Raw genomic sequence first — 14,561 nt, forward strand, 5'->3', positions numbered from 1 at the left:
CGCTGCATTGAATGTTTATATAGTCCTAAAATTCAATACTCTGTGGGTCCTGCAATTTGAGTAAAAATGACAAGAACGACACTTTTTTGCACATCGTCTGGCATTTAAATAAATCACGATTTTACCGATTTACTACAGTTTACTGTACGTACGCTGAATGTACATTTTAATGCGGAATGCTTTTTCGGTAGCTATGTGCATTTTTGGCACTGGTGACACAATTATATTTACTTTCTTTTGAACATGTACGATTTTTGAGAAATGTTCTTTTTATATATAGTTTTCAAAGTTGAAATGTTTTAGACCACCGATTAAAGGTGGAAAAAAAGAGGCCTTTGGCACACATTAGACAGACAGCTCGACAGCTAGACAGCTAGACAGCTGGACAGCTGAACAGCTAGACAGCTAGACAGACCGCTAGACAGCTAGACAGACAGACAGACAGACAGACAGACAGACAGACAGACAGGACATTCCTGTCACACATTGTTGGGAGTGCTTAACTCAAATCCAATCAATTCACTTCCACTGACTGCTTTTATCGGTACTTTTTGAATAATCGGTTCCAGGCAGACAGACAGACAGACAGACAGACAGACAGACAGACAGACAGACAGACAGACAGACAGACAGACAGACGGCGCATGGCTCTGCGTGGACGTCGAACTGCCAGGCGCAGAATGGCACCCCGTACGGCCGTATGGGACCAGGTCTCGGCCGGACGCCGACGTGGGCGTGAACTGCCCGGCTCCGGGGGAACGAGACCAGTCCAGAGCCGCTCCGGGATCCAGCGGTGAGTGGGGTCTCGGACTGACGTTGTCGCGGACGTTGCACGGCTCGTCGTGGATGAGACTCAATTCGTCATGCACGACGACAGCGTGGCTGGACGTGGGCGTGCAATGCCAGTCACCCAGTGTCACCCTGGACGGCCACCTGGAAGGAGGTCTCGGCCGGACGTTTACGTGGACGTTGCGGCTCGTCGCGTGACGCAATTCAAACGCGACGAGGCTTGCGCTAACGTGGACGTAGCATTGCCAGGCACAGGGTGGAAATGAGACGGGTCCGATGTACCTGCGGGATCCGATGGTTGGCCGATTCATTCTGTCACGGTTTTGCGAGGTGGTGATGGCGGGTGCGGATCCCAAAAAGCAGGCAGGAGGGAGCAGGAGGTTGTTTGACAAATTGTATTAAAATAAAGTCAGCAGGAACAAAATGTAAAACATCAAAATGATCTGAATGGAAAAAATACAAAGTAGCAAAAGAAGACCAAAAGTAAAAGCCCGCCAAGGTTAAACAAACACGTACACAATGCATGCAGCAAACAAGCAGCAAACAAACAATGAATCGGCACCGGATGATCGTGCCAGGTGTCCTTTTAAGTGTCATTGATTATAAAGACCAGCACCTGCGAGGCTGCCGGCAGGGCTGACGTCGCTACCCGCTGGTCGCCAATCTGACCGGGACGACCAGCACCCGTGCAGGTGCAGGAGGGCCGACAGCGCCCCCCGCCGGTCGCCAACCAGATCATGACAGGATTCCTCAAAGGGTGCAGTTCCTTCCAACTATCGGCCAATAACCTGTCTCTCCACAACATGGAAGCTCATGTCAGGCATCATTGCGGCTAAGATAAGTGGACACATGGATCAATACATGAGCAAAGCACAGAAAGGCATTGGTAGAGATACTAGAGGTGCCAAACATCAGCTGCTGGTTGGCAGAACAGTCGCATAAGACTGCAGGTCCCGACATACCAACCTGTGCACAGCCTGGATTGATTACAAGAAAGCATATGACTCGATGCCACACACATGGATCACTGAATGCTTAGAGTTGTATAAGGTCAACAGGACCCTGAGAGCCTTCTTTGCAAACTCGATGAGGATGTGGAAAACCACACTTGAAGCCAATGGCAAGCCACTAACGCAAGTGTCCATCAAATGTGGCATATACCATTGTATCACTGCTGTTCTGCATAGGACTGAACCCCCTCAGCCAAATAATCGCCAAGACAGAGTATGGATACCGCCTCAGAAATGGAGCTACAATCAGTCACCTCCTCTACATGGATGACATAAAGCTGTATGCTCAGAGCGAAAGAGACATAGACTCCCTGATCCACACAACCAGGATCTACAGCAGTGATATCGGAATGTCATTCGGGCTGGAGGAATGTAGTCGGATGGTGACGAAGAGGGGCAAGGTAGTCCACACTGAATGCCCTTCTGATGCATGATCAGTTTTTTGGGCAAAAAAAAACGCCTTATGTACATGGCCGTTTCTTTTGTAAGGCCAGAAACGCCTTATGATACACGGTCGTTTTTTTTCAGGCTAAAAACGCCATACTATACATGGTCGGTTTTTGGGGGGGCTGAAAATGCCCTACTACACACGGTCATTTTTTAGCTAAAAATACCACACTATACATACTTTTTTGAATGTTGCTGTCCCAATGTTGCTTTTGTAATCGGCACACACACGTGTGTAATGTTGCTTGTTCTGTAGCCACAAAGGGACATATGCCTTCTTGTGCCGGTCCCAAGCCCGGATAAATACAGAGGGTTGTGTCAGGAAGGGCATCCAACGTAAAAGCTTGGCCAAAACAAACATGCAGATGAAACCTCTAAAGATGGAGGAAACTGATTTGCTGTGGCGACCCCTTGAAGGGAAAGCCGAAAGGAAAAGAAGAGACATACTTTTTTTTCTGCTCAAAAACATCTTACGATAGATACATCACAGTGACGTGCGGTGAGGTTCATGGCTGGTGAGGCACTGATGTCATCGATGACGTCACCGCTCGTCTCTACTTGAACGGTAAATGTGAAAATTCAGCGATTTTGAAAAAAATCCTAAAACGGTGAAGATAAATGGACAAGAACTTTAAAGTACAAATCACTAAATACATCTAACTGTTTAATTTATTTTTTCATTTGATATTTCCATGACAGCTTTCCATGACGACAGGTGAGGCACTGCCTCACCTGCCTGCACTGACTGCACGTCACTGATACATCACCGGTGTCAAAGTCCAGATCCGCGGGTCAAATCCGGCCCGCCACATCATTCTTTTCGGCCCGCGAAAGCAAATCAAACTTGTGAAATTCCATAATGCTTGCTAAAACCCGAACCAAAATTTCATATTTTTGGATGTCAACCACAATAACAGTCATTATTCTTGACTTCAGATTTGAAAACTAGTTATTCATTAATTTGTTGTGCACTGTATATGTAATATGTGGAGGGGATTAAACATTCTAATGGATTCCCCAAATTCATAATGGCCCTCGAGAGACAACCATGACTACAATGTGGCCCGCGGCAAAAAATGACTTTGACACCCCTACGATACTTGGTCATTTTTTTAGCTATGAACGCCTTAGTAGACATGGTCCTTTTTTCGGATTAAAAACACCTTACTGTGTACATGGTCGGTTTTTTGTTGTTGTTTTTTTTCGGGCCAAAAACATCTTACCATCGGGACAAAAACGCCTCATTATACATTGTTGTATTTTTCGGGCTAAAAACGTCCAACTATACCATGATGGTTTTTTTCAGCTACAAACTGCATGGATTCACACACATCAGAATGTGATTGGACTCAGGGTCCCATCTGCATGATTTGTCATTACAAGTTGACAATCTCAAGTCTAGCACCGGCAAAACTGAAGGAACATTTCTTGAATCAGATTTAAATTTTTCAGTCATGAAGGGTAGTGAATGAGCATATAAATTGGGATTCGGGACCTCGAACAAGCTTCAGAACCACTCTTTTATATGCTTTCTACATAACCATTTTTATGATTTGTCATTAGTTCTCCAACATTAGTTGTTTTGTCGAACACCACACAAGCACTGCCATCGACCCAAAAAAAATGACATGCAACACTAAAAATGCATCAAATGACAGTGCATGTTACTCTGTTGGGTTAAATGCATAAATACACAAATGAACACAGCGTGTGTCTTCCTCCTTCCATAAAACAGGGAGTAAATCAACACAAGTGAAAGCGTAACGGCCACGAGGTCACGTGCCATTATACGGTAAAAAAGAGGGGAACCGAATATGTTTTTTTGGGGTGTCCTTAAAGTGTGGTGGGGTTGCCGGCCACACTCAGAATCCAATCATTTTCCTCCAGGAATTCTGAAAGCGACAGTTCTTGCGAGTACAGCCCCAACGAAGGTGCATTTGAAGGGAATAATCCATCCGGGGGATTCTGCGAAATGGGAGGAAGCAGGGACGTCGTTGGTGTGACGTATTTGGTATGAAGTACGTGTGGATCGAATGGTGCCTCTTTGGTATCTTCAATTTGAAAACTCCCAGATGTGATCGAGAGGTCGTCTTTGTGATGAAGCATGGTGAAAGGGGAGGAGGGCAAATGGTGGAATTCTGCGTTGGTGTCGCCACCAAACAACGAATGAGGAGGGAGTGACAAAAGGCTGGAGGAGATGAAATCGGATGAGGGCCACGGATGAGGGTTTTCCACAATCTCCGGGTTGGGGGTGGCGTCCACCTGTGGGGGAGATTGGAGGACACAAAAAGGCAGATGACGCTCCAGGGCAGCGGTGTAGTGGCAAACTTCCTTTTTTAACGCTTCGATCTCCTTTTCCAGGGCCGAGTTTGAAGCCTCCAGACTCATAAACTCCTGTTGAGGAAAAAGTTTGTGATTGTCCACTCGCAGCAGCTTTTGGGGAGGAAAAAACAAAACAAAATCACACACATTCAGTCACAGATGCTCCAGTCCTGTTAAATGTGATGAGAGTGACACCAAAATGACAACAACAAAAAATACCTGCACATACCTCACATAGTATTTGGGTGTTAAATGCATGGCGCTTTAACTCATTCACTGCCTTAATTTGTTCGGGTTTTGTTTTTTCTTGTGGGGGGGGTGCCTATAAAGCACTGGTCAGACCTCTGGTAATGTTTTTTTCCTTTCCACAAGGGGGCAGCTGTTACCTTTTGTACAGCCACCCCCATTTTAAGCTCAGATAACTCCAGACCTACATAACTTAGGAATTAACCTTTTTTTGCGGATAAAGGAAGAGAGTCTTCGGTTTCTTACGCTGCATTGAATGTTTATATAGTCCTAAAATTCAATACTCTGTGGGTCCTGCAATTTGAGTAAAAATGACAAGAACGACACTTTTTTGCACATCGTCTGGCATTTAAATAAATCACGATTTTACCGATTTACTACAGTTTACTGTACGTACGCTGAATGTACATTTTAATGCGGAATGCTTTTTCGGTAGCTATGTGCATTTTTGGCACTGGTGACACAATTATATTTACTTTCTTTTGAACATGTACGATTTTTGAGAAATGTTCTTTTTATATATAGTTTTCAAAGTTGAAATGTTTTAGACCACCGATTAAAGGTGGAAAAAGAGGCCTTTGGCACACATTAGACAGACAGCTCGACAGCTAGACAGCTAGACAGCTGGACAGCTGAACAGCTAGACAGCTAGACAGACCGCTAGACAGCTAGACAGACAGACAGACAGACAGACAGACAGACAGACAGACAGACAGACAGACAGACAGACAGACAGACAGACAGGACATTCCTGTCACACATTGTTGGGAGTGCTTAACTCAAATCCAATCAATTCACTTCCACTGACTGCTTTTATCGGTACTTTTTGAATAATCGGTTCCAGGCAGGCAGACAGCTAGGCAGGCAGGCAGACAGACAGACAGACAGACAGACAGACAGACAGACAGACAGACAGACAGACAGACAGACAGACAGACAGACAGACAGACAGACAGACAGACAGGACATTCCTGTCACACATTGTTGGGAGTGCTTAACTCAAATCCAATCAATTCACTTCCACTGACTGCTTTTATCGGTACTTTTTGAATAATCGGTTCCACTTGTGACATTTCCTTTTGCATGTAAATTCTCTTAGTTTGTTTACTAAATACTTAATAACAACAATCCTTTGACTTTTCAATGAAATTGCCTTCTACAATGTGTGTGTGTGTGCGTGTGTGCGTGTGTGTGCGTGTGTGCGTGTGTGTGTGTGTGTGTGTGTGTGTGTGTGTGTGTGTGTGTGTGTGTGTGTGTGTGTGTGTGTGTGTGTGTGTGTGTGTGTGTGTGTGTGTGTGCGCGGAGGGGGTGCGTGGGTGGAGAGAGGAGACAGGAAAGGAGGTGCAACTTGGCAGGGGGAGCCCTTCTCTTCAATAATACTCTTTACAGGAAATGGACAATGGACAGCCACTCCCACCTCCTATCGCATCCTCGATACACACGCACACACACGCACGCACACACACACATGCAGGTACAAAAGTAAAATAATCAATTCCAACCTTATGGAGTTCATCCGCCCTCTCTGTTTGTTTTTTGCGGCTCTTCCGGGCGGCATTTCGGTTCTTCAGTCGTCTTGTGGTGCCTCTTCGGTCCCCCGCCGCCTCTCTCTCCTGCCGACAAGAATGCAAGCAAGGCCATCGTTGTCAGAAGGGTGGCAATAACCAATGTTAAAATGCCTTCAAAAGTCCTTATTAAAGTTTCGATGTTCTAATTTGATTAGTTGATTCATTTGGACAGAAGCAGTGCTATGTTGCAACTTGTTGACAAGTTTGTGCAGAGAAACTGTTGAATTCAGCTGAGGTGTTTCACAAATGTAGCGCTTTGACACCTTCTCTTTCACTATTCTGTTCATACCTTTGCAACAATAGACGTTTTTAAAAAATCATTTGCTATTATTTAAAAAGTCCAACTAAGATTCAGATTCCCAAAGTAGTATTTGCTATCATTTTCAAGCGTGTCATATTTTAAAATTCTGTATGATCCGTTTAAATGATGAACAATGACATCAAGTCACAATTCAATACAATATTAGTTTTAGTTTTGGTTTCACAAACTTTTTTTCTGCTTAACTGTATTTGGCTCCATTTTAGAAAGAGGGATAACTTACAGAGCCCGATGTGGCCTCGTCTCTGGTGTCCATGAAGAGGGGGGGCATCTAAGCTCCAGCGGAGCGCACTGATGTCCTGAAGCAGGCACCATCAGGGTGGACCTCAGGACCGCAAAACCGGACTTTCTGTTTTTACTCGGTCACTCTCCAAACTTGAACTGCACCCACTTGGGGGTTGCTGACTGGGTGACGCAAAGCAGACAGCCGCTTTCACTTTCTTTTTATTTTAAAGTCTGCAGCAATCAAGAATTGGATCACATCCCGCCGAGCCCACCCCCTTCTGTTTTCTCATGTCGTGACGTCATGATTGTATTCCTATTTTATACCACACGAGGACACCAAAAGCCAAGGCCCTCCAAAAAAAGAAGACAGAGACGAGAAGAACAAATCAAAATCGTATTAAATAACGTGACGAACTGTTTACAAGCACGTCAATTACACATTTTTTTAAATCTCATCAACGAACGTGTTAAAAACGTGACACGTTCATACGGTGACTCCGATCGCTAAAACGACAGAAATAAAGACAGTTGGAAGGAAATGCCAGAATTGCTAAAACGACATACAAAGCAGGACCTTTCTTAGAAGACAAAATCCAGCGACATAACTTTACACATGACCATTGGTGCCTCACCACGACTGAAATTTGAATAGAATTCATAATCAACCGAATAATAAAATTCCCACGACTAAAACGCAACATAAAATATCCCCGTCAGACACCGCGTCAGCTTTAAACCAATGAACGTGCGTCCCGTATCTGTTTGACCAATAGGATGTCGCACAGGGGCTGGGTTAGCGCCTACTACTTCCGTGTCCACACGCGAGCGAATGAAACGTAAGACGAAGAGAAAATCGGGTTTGTTTTGTTTTCGTGATCTAAAGACCTAATCGATAAAAGCGATACAGCTTGGTGATGGGTTTGCTGACAATTCTGAAGAAGATGAAGCAGAAAGAGCGCGAGATGCGACTACTTATATTGTATCCTTTTTCAAGTCGAGTAGAATACGAGTTCAATCCAGTTAAAAGTGACCATTCTGACCACAACGTCTTTTCGCGCAGACACGCGAGAATGTCACTGCAGACACATTTCCGTCGAGTGCTGCATTAGCAATTTGGGTATATACTGTATGTGGTTTTCCTTATCTGGCTCGTGCAGAGGTCTAGACAACGCCGGGAAGACTACCGTAGTGAAGAGGCTGAATGGTGAGGACATCAGCACGATCCCACCGACGCTGGGTTTCAGGATCATCACGTTGGAGCACAGAGAGTAAATATTTCGAAGACGAAAAAAATATATATCCAAGTGTGTCTGACATAATCATGGACCGTTAACGCTGTATTGTTTTTAACTCACCCAACGTGTCGTCATCATCACGCCCAATGAAGTCAAGTGTATTTATGGATCACTTTAAAAGAAGTACATTAAAGTAAACGTTTGTGTCTATTGTAGCTACAAGTTGAACATTTGGGACGTGGGTGGACAGAAATCTCTTCGCTCCTATTGGAGGAACTACTTTGAACGCACGGATGGTCTGGTGTGGGTGGTGGACAGCGCGGACCGACAACGCATGGAGGACTGCAGGCAGGAGCTCCACAAGCTGCTGCTAGAGGAGGTACCACCAATATGGCGTGTTAAACTAAATTATGTCTGATTTTTTCGTTCTGCCTTTTAGAGGTTACTGGGTGCGACATTGTTGGTGTTTGCTAACAAGCAAGATTTACCTGGTGCTATGTCGGAAGAAGCAATACAAGCGGTAAGCCAGCCCCCGCAGCTGTCTTATATGGATGTGCGTGCGTATGTTTCATAAGGACTGAATACAGCCAATCTAAGCTTTTTATCTTCCAACGTGGTCCCTCACCCGATCCTCCTCTTAGCGGCGGGTCATGGGAGTTGTGGATGGCTGATACATCAGTCCAAAGATTTTGACGTGTGCATGGGCGGTGACATATTATGCCGATTTTTTTGTATTAAAAAAGATATCAGTTTTGCTACATAAGGACCATTCAAATAAAAAGCTAGATACACAAATCTTTATTAATCTACACCTACGTAGGTTACCTATGTAACGCTATTTATGGACATTTTTATTTTGCAGACCTTAGCCCTGGATGACATCAAAAACCACCATTGGTGCATTTTGGGGTGCAGTGCAGTGACAGGACAACATCTTCTGGCAGGGATGGACTGGTTGTTGGATGATATTGCCGCGAGGCTCTTCAATGCGGATTGATCCGAAGTTTACTTTGAAGGACATTGATGATGCCTTATTTTTTTCATCATGACAAAAACATTTGTGCATTCTTCATGTTAGCGGGCCACCATTTTGCTAGTCATTTCATGTTAACTGAAGATGAAAAACCGGCTAACCACCCAACATTGTTTTGTTACGTTCACAGGCTGTCACAAGTTGGCAAAATGGATAAAATTGCCACCTTTTTGGTGATTATCAAAATACGGTGTTTACGCCAACTGGAGGACACAAGTATGTAGCTTACAATATTTGATTGCAAAGAAAAGATGATATCATTTTACTTGTCTTTTATTTCAAAGATTGGGCAAATCAAGCATTCAATGTGCAGAGGAGACATCCCAAATTTTTAAAGATCCTTGTCCAGTCTAAAAATGGAAAGCACAGAAAAATATCAGTACCCACGAGACACACAATACGCCTTAAAATGTTTTTGCTGCAGTATCAGAGTCAACCGATAAGTCATGAAAGTTCAGACTGGGGCGGTATGAGCTCATCACTTCTGTCTGCAAATCTAAATCTGTGCAACATACCAACATGGCTGCTAAGGACAGCGCAAACAGCATCTTGGTAGCTGAAACACACGCCAACCTGTGAGTGGAATAAGACCAATAAATTTCACGTTGATCACATTTATAAAGAGTTGACGTTAATTTGTGTGGCTCAGGAGTTGTACCAATCAGTCATGAATCTTCAGACTGGGGCGGTAACAGGAAGTCATCACTTGCACACAAACTCCCTTGTAATAAATATTCAACTCACCTCCCCAAAATGGCTCCCCTTCCACCTAAAATGTTAAAAGGAAAGTTAGCTAGTTTCTTTACACATGATGAACATGATAGGGCAAGCTTCTTTATCAGACTGTTGGAAACCCCAACAAGGCTTCCCCTTGTTGCCATGGCAACACCAGTGGGTTCACCTTTGCAGGTCTGGCGTCAGCACATGGCGTAAGACGTGTGCAGGTGTCATCACCAAAGAAATGTGCTGAGCACTTATTCGCTAGTGCGTGCTTTTACTGCTCACCTCGTGAACGGCGGGCCCGAATGGGGTTACATCTGGTTGAGGGGAGAAGAAGAAAAAAAGTCCTGATTTGCAGGAAAAAGGCTTCCATTTGCTCTAACCACTCATTCGTGGCTGTCAGCTTTGTGATTCTCATCAGCATTCAGACGAACGAGATTCCAGTATCATCTCATCATTTTCAGCCGCAGAGCGCCAATGGGCCTTCTTTACAACCACTCACCTCGAGCCTGTTGAAGCACAAAGTCTTTAGTTTCCGTTCAATTTATTGACAATAAAATATTGTGTGGGGGTGGGGCAGGTGCTCAGATGTTCGTGTCGTTTCACAGCCAGTCAAAGTGAGCTAAGTATCATCATCATTGCACCATGGAGATAAATTCAAGTACTTACATTTGACAATGTGCCGTGCTTCAGTCTCTTTGTAGCTACCAAAGGAAAAAAAAAAAGTCTCATTTGAAGTGTAATTATATTAACAATGTCACTCTGGTATGCAAATGGATCAGAATCAATGTTGACATCAAATAGCTTCAGTCATATGCTTGTCTATTGAAATCATCATTTCAAACCAGAATATGTCAAGAATTTTGCTTAAGCCACACCTTGAAATGAGCTAGTCAACAGCTGACCCAGCAAGCCAAATGTTTCTTTCCCCCATCTGCAAACAGGAAAGAATATTCAAACCTTAGCATGAAACATAAAAGTAACCAATAAGTGCTGCTCAGAATGATTAAAGGGTTCTCCTCAAAGACAACTTCAGTCAGAGAGAGTTCTACAATTCATCACGGCAGCCATGATCATCAAGAAACTAAAAATACCTGAAGATCAGAAGGCCATCCAGGAGGATAAACAAGTATCAAAAGACCTTCCTACAAGGGAGAAAACATGTCACTCACCATAACGCAAGGTTTAAGTTGGTATATTTTTATTCATTACAGCTCCATGCAACTCAGATTTGAATATATTTTCATCGTGTTTGAGTCAGTGAGAGAGTTCAAAGTTTACATCACCGCAGCATGACACCAAATTGCAAAATATAATTTCAGAGGGATCATACCAGGAGGTTCTTAAACAAACTCCGTCTGAAAAGAAGAAAGTCACATTAGTCAGTTATTCCAGTGGTGGACCAGACTTTTTCATGATATAAATTAATAATAACAGTTAATAAAATATTAAAGGGGCAATACCTGAGGTTAATAACGTGGCTTCGCGAGCAAGCTGCATCTGCAAGACATACAAGCACGAGGTGCTAGCTTAAGCATTAGCCATGGCCACGTGACGGCACGCAGGCAGACGACACCGAAAGTAATCTTTCTTTCCTAAAGTGTCTCACTTCAGATGTCAAACAAAGTACATTCACAGTCATTCAGCACAGGTCTGTGAAAAGTATCATCATCGAGAGACGACAGAAAGAAAGCCAACGCGAGGTGAAATGGTGTAACGTGGAGAATAGCTTCAAAAACATCAAATAACCATATTGAAATTGTGACGATAACGCAAAGTGGACTAAGAACGCGGGGCAACAAATGTTCGCGATGAAACCGTGCTACACCCCCCAAAGACGTGGCCTACATAAAGTGGAGTAAATGTCGAAACATTACCTCAAAGCAGAGAAGGCAGGCAAGTGGACGTAAAAATGGCTTCCCTCCAGTTTATATACTCGTCCAGTGACTCCTCCCATTCCTTCAACTTTTCCCTAGAAACCGATTACACTGGACCACTTTAAAAATATATATATTTATATTTTACATAAATTACTGCATATACACGTTCCGATTCTGTCATCACGTCAAGTGAAAGGGTTTTGGTTTTTACTTTCTTTCAACATATTTTTTGTGTGGCGTTAGGACATAAACTGTTAGTTACGCTACTGCCACCTATCGGATAGGAGGATACATCACAGCGGCATCGAGGAATGAATGAAAATCGTTTCACACGAAACTCGTGAAACAATATAACCCCCCACCCCTAAACACACACACATATTTTAATCTCCTTCAAACAATAATCATCTTTATTACAAGTCTTCTTAGAAGACACAAGGGACAAATGTACTTTACAAGCGCTCAATTTTTGCAGCATGTTGGATTTTTCTATGGTATGGTATGGTAACTTAAAATATCCTGGATATTCTAGTTATGTGTCCTGGTGATCGAGTGGTTAGCACGCCAACTTCATAGTTCAGAGGTTGTGAGTTCAAGACCCGGTCCAGCCTTACTGTGTGGAGTTTGCATGCTCCCACTGGGCCCGCGTGGGCTTTCTCCGGGTCCTCCGGTTTCGTCTCGTCCCACATTCCAAAAACATGCATGGCAGGATGATTGAACACTGAATTGTCCCGAGGTGTGAGTGTGAGAGTGACTGGTTGTTTGTCTCTGTGTACCCTGCGATTGGTTGGCAACCATTTCAGGGTGTCCCCCGCCTCGTGCCCGAAGACGGCTTGGATAGGTTCTCGCAATGGATATTCTTGGTTTCCTTGCTGGGTTATTCCAGAAATGGGAGGACATTTATGTTCCATCCATCAAATTTTAAAGAAACCCTACAAATGACTAAACATTGCAGTTCATCAAAGTGCAGGTTTATTTTTTTTAAGAAATTTGAAGCCAAAATATCCTTCCATTTTCGGATGAGCATAATACAGTAATTGTAATCGTAAATATGATATATTGATTGTAATTTGTTTTGATTTTTTGGTTTCTCGCCATCAGTCACAACTTCATGAGCATGTTCAACCGTTAGAACCAATTGAACAGAGCTTAAATATAAAAAAAAAAAACACATTTAAATCCACACATTGGCTTTATTTCTCTTCACCATCTGACTCCTCCAGGTTATAGAACCTTCAACGAAAACATCTACAGGAAGACTGCATGACTAATAACACTGTTTTTGTTCAGACATTATTTGTACTCAGTATATCACAAACTAATTGAATGGGTCCACTGATCCGTCATTGCTTATTTGGTGGTCACACATCAACACTTTTGTATTTTCATCGTGTTAAACTTGAGAGGCGCTCCAAATCGTGAACCAGGCTTGATAAATGATTACGCAGAATAAATAATTAGAACCGTGGTAAAATGGCAAATATTGCAACATGATTGCTGAACTTCTACTGAAAGTCATCCAGCATCACATTATTACCCTGACATTTATTTTGGGACGAATGGACGGGCGTGAGGGTGACGCTGTAGATGTTGGCCACAAACGCTTCCCACCCTCGACGAAAAGCTCGGTCCACAGCCTAAGGGAGGGGAAAAAAGGAAACAAAGAGGAATTCTTGATTTTTGTTTTGGACAGATGAAGGTTCTTACTGAATTGGATTGGATTTGCCTTTATTAGTCTCGGAGTATTGAACATGACATCAGGATAAGACTCGGCCGTATGTGGCCGATGGACTTCCACGCCGCTCCAGATGACGGCGTGTGGATTCAAGAGTCCAGTTGTGTACACTTTCCTCCACAAAACGGCTTACGTAATCTTTCACCGGGCTTAATGTTTAACCAAGGAGGTATTTGTGCGGAGATGGAATGTACAAATCACATCCACCAAGGAGCCAAATGTGGATTATCACTAGATAGACATTAATTTCATATCAATCTGATGATTAAAAACACAACAATGATTTTTTTAATCAAATGAATTGAACATTCATAAAAAAATGAACATTTCGTCCATGTTGTAATTTATTGATATTCAAACGGACAATTTTAAATGGCGGCCTGACTGACAACAACTTTTACACGTTCAATTCTGGTCGGGGGCCCGCGTCTCACCTTGCGGTAAGTTTTCATGGTATCCCGCTTCACCGCTTTCACGACTCCCTCTTGCTCCCACTTCATCTTCTTCTTGGCTCGGATCAGCACTTGGTCATCAGCAAACGGCAACTGCGCGTTCCCCCGGTCTGACGCCTGCGGCTCCTTGATGACGCGGGGGCTCATCGGGCTCAGAGGTGACGTCTCCTGAGAAGCAAGCCGCTTCGATTTCCCCCCGGAGTTTCTTCTCTTCCACCTGCCGCCGGGCGCCGCCCGCAGGAGTGTGTTGCCGTCGTCCATGTCGCTCCCCCGATCCACCGCCAAAATGTCTTTCACGGGTGCGCTTTCCAATTCATCCAAGCGGTCGTAGAAGCTGCCTGATTTGTCCAGGAACTTGGGGGCTCGGATGGAAGCTCGTATAGAACTTTTCCGGGAGTCTTTGCCGATCGTCATCCTTCCCAAAGCTCTGATCGCCGTTTGATTCCCGTGTTATGACTGCAAAAAAGGGGGCGGGAAGTGGAAAGAGAGATCAATTAGTTACACAATCTCCGCCTGTTTCACATGCAGGATCGTTTCAAGGTAGGACAAAGATTAAATGAAAGCTGACAAACAAAATGAC

The 14,561-nt window shown here is 43.8% G+C and overlaps 3 protein-coding genes, 1 long non-coding RNA gene and 6 other non-coding genes across 14 annotated transcripts; 1 reads left to right on the forward strand and 9 right to left on the reverse strand.

Annotated features, from left to right (window-relative positions):
* Positions 1-1,158: 1,158 nt before the first annotated feature.
* Positions 1,159-7,596, reverse strand: batf2 (basic leucine zipper ATF-like transcription factor 2). Of its 2 annotated transcripts, none has more exons than XM_088990521.1 (3): positions 6,925-7,596; positions 6,317-6,427; positions 1,159-4,679 (listed from the first exon to the last, which is right to left on the reverse strand). In XM_088990521.1, exons 1-3 carry the CDS (start codon positions 6,970-6,972, stop codon positions 4,080-4,082), a joined length of 759 nt encoding a protein of 252 aa, XP_088846647.1. In that variant the 5' UTR covers positions 6,973-7,596; the 3' UTR covers positions 1,159-4,079. The 2 variants fall into 2 exon arrangements, with proteins under 2 accessions (XP_088846647.1, XP_088846648.1); XM_088990522.1 differs by having other exon boundaries at positions 1,164-4,640.
* A 130-nt stretch (positions 7,597-7,726) lies between these two features.
* arl2 (ARF like GTPase 2) lies at positions 7,727-9,818 on the forward strand. Its single transcript, XM_088990523.1, has 5 exons — positions 7,727-7,905; positions 8,084-8,194; positions 8,378-8,540; positions 8,601-8,681; positions 9,024-9,818. Exons 1-5 carry the CDS (start codon positions 7,841-7,843, stop codon positions 9,156-9,158), a joined length of 555 nt encoding a protein of 184 aa, XP_088846649.1. The 5' UTR covers positions 7,727-7,840; the 3' UTR covers positions 9,159-9,818.
* LOC148902188 (uncharacterized) lies at positions 9,452-11,831 on the reverse strand. Of its 4 annotated transcripts, XR_016114259.1 has the most exons (10): positions 11,792-11,831; positions 11,378-11,414; positions 11,248-11,272; positions 11,009-11,059; positions 10,793-10,848; positions 10,584-10,618; positions 10,200-10,423; positions 9,939-9,963; positions 9,710-9,767; positions 9,452-9,544 (listed from the first exon to the last, which is right to left on the reverse strand). It is a non-coding gene; the product is annotated as an uncharacterized LOC148902188 (long non-coding RNA). The 4 variants fall into 4 exon arrangements; XR_016114257.1 differs by lacking the exon at positions 11,792-11,831 and having other exon boundaries at positions 11,378-11,783; XR_016114260.1 differs by lacking the exon at positions 11,792-11,831 and having other exon boundaries at positions 10,096-10,423; positions 11,378-11,783.
* On the reverse strand, positions 9,614-9,683 carry LOC148902189 (small nucleolar RNA SNORD31). The gene has a single exon (XR_016114332.1). It is a non-coding gene; the product is annotated as a small nucleolar RNA SNORD31 (small nucleolar RNA).
* LOC148902190 (small nucleolar RNA SNORD31) lies at positions 9,834-9,907 on the reverse strand. The gene has a single exon (XR_016114331.1). It is a non-coding gene; the product is annotated as a small nucleolar RNA SNORD31 (small nucleolar RNA).
* Positions 10,027-10,153, reverse strand: LOC148902191 (small nucleolar RNA SNORD22). Its single transcript, XR_016114333.1, has one exon. It is a non-coding gene; the product is annotated as a small nucleolar RNA SNORD22 (small nucleolar RNA).
* On the reverse strand, positions 10,309-10,376 carry LOC148902192 (small nucleolar RNA SNORD30). The gene has a single exon (XR_016114335.1). It is a non-coding gene; the product is annotated as a small nucleolar RNA SNORD30 (small nucleolar RNA).
* Positions 10,494-10,558, reverse strand: LOC148902193 (small nucleolar RNA SNORD29). The gene has a single exon (XR_016114337.1). It is a non-coding gene; the product is annotated as a small nucleolar RNA SNORD29 (small nucleolar RNA).
* On the reverse strand, positions 10,907-10,981 carry LOC148902194 (small nucleolar RNA SNORD26). The gene has a single exon (XR_016114336.1). It is a non-coding gene; the product is annotated as a small nucleolar RNA SNORD26 (small nucleolar RNA).
* A 918-nt stretch (positions 11,832-12,749) lies between the features above and the next one.
* On the reverse strand, positions 12,750-14,536 carry LOC148902195 (uncharacterized). The gene is made up of 2 exons (XM_088990524.1): positions 13,964-14,536; positions 12,750-13,431 (listed from the first exon to the last, which is right to left on the reverse strand). The coding sequence occupies exons 1-2, from the start codon at positions 14,393-14,395 to the stop codon at positions 13,300-13,302; spliced, it is 564 nt and encodes a 187-aa protein (XP_088846650.1). The 5' UTR covers positions 14,396-14,536; the 3' UTR covers positions 12,750-13,299.
* Positions 14,537-14,561: the final 25 nt, after the last annotated feature.

The sequence above is a fragment of the Hippocampus bargibanti genome, linkage group LG02 (genome assembly GCF_051943395.1).
Source record: "Hippocampus bargibanti isolate YZ-2025 linkage group LG02, ASM5194339v1, whole genome shotgun sequence".
In the NCBI taxonomy this organism is placed as follows: Eukaryota; Metazoa; Chordata; class Actinopteri; order Syngnathiformes; family Syngnathidae; genus Hippocampus; species Hippocampus bargibanti.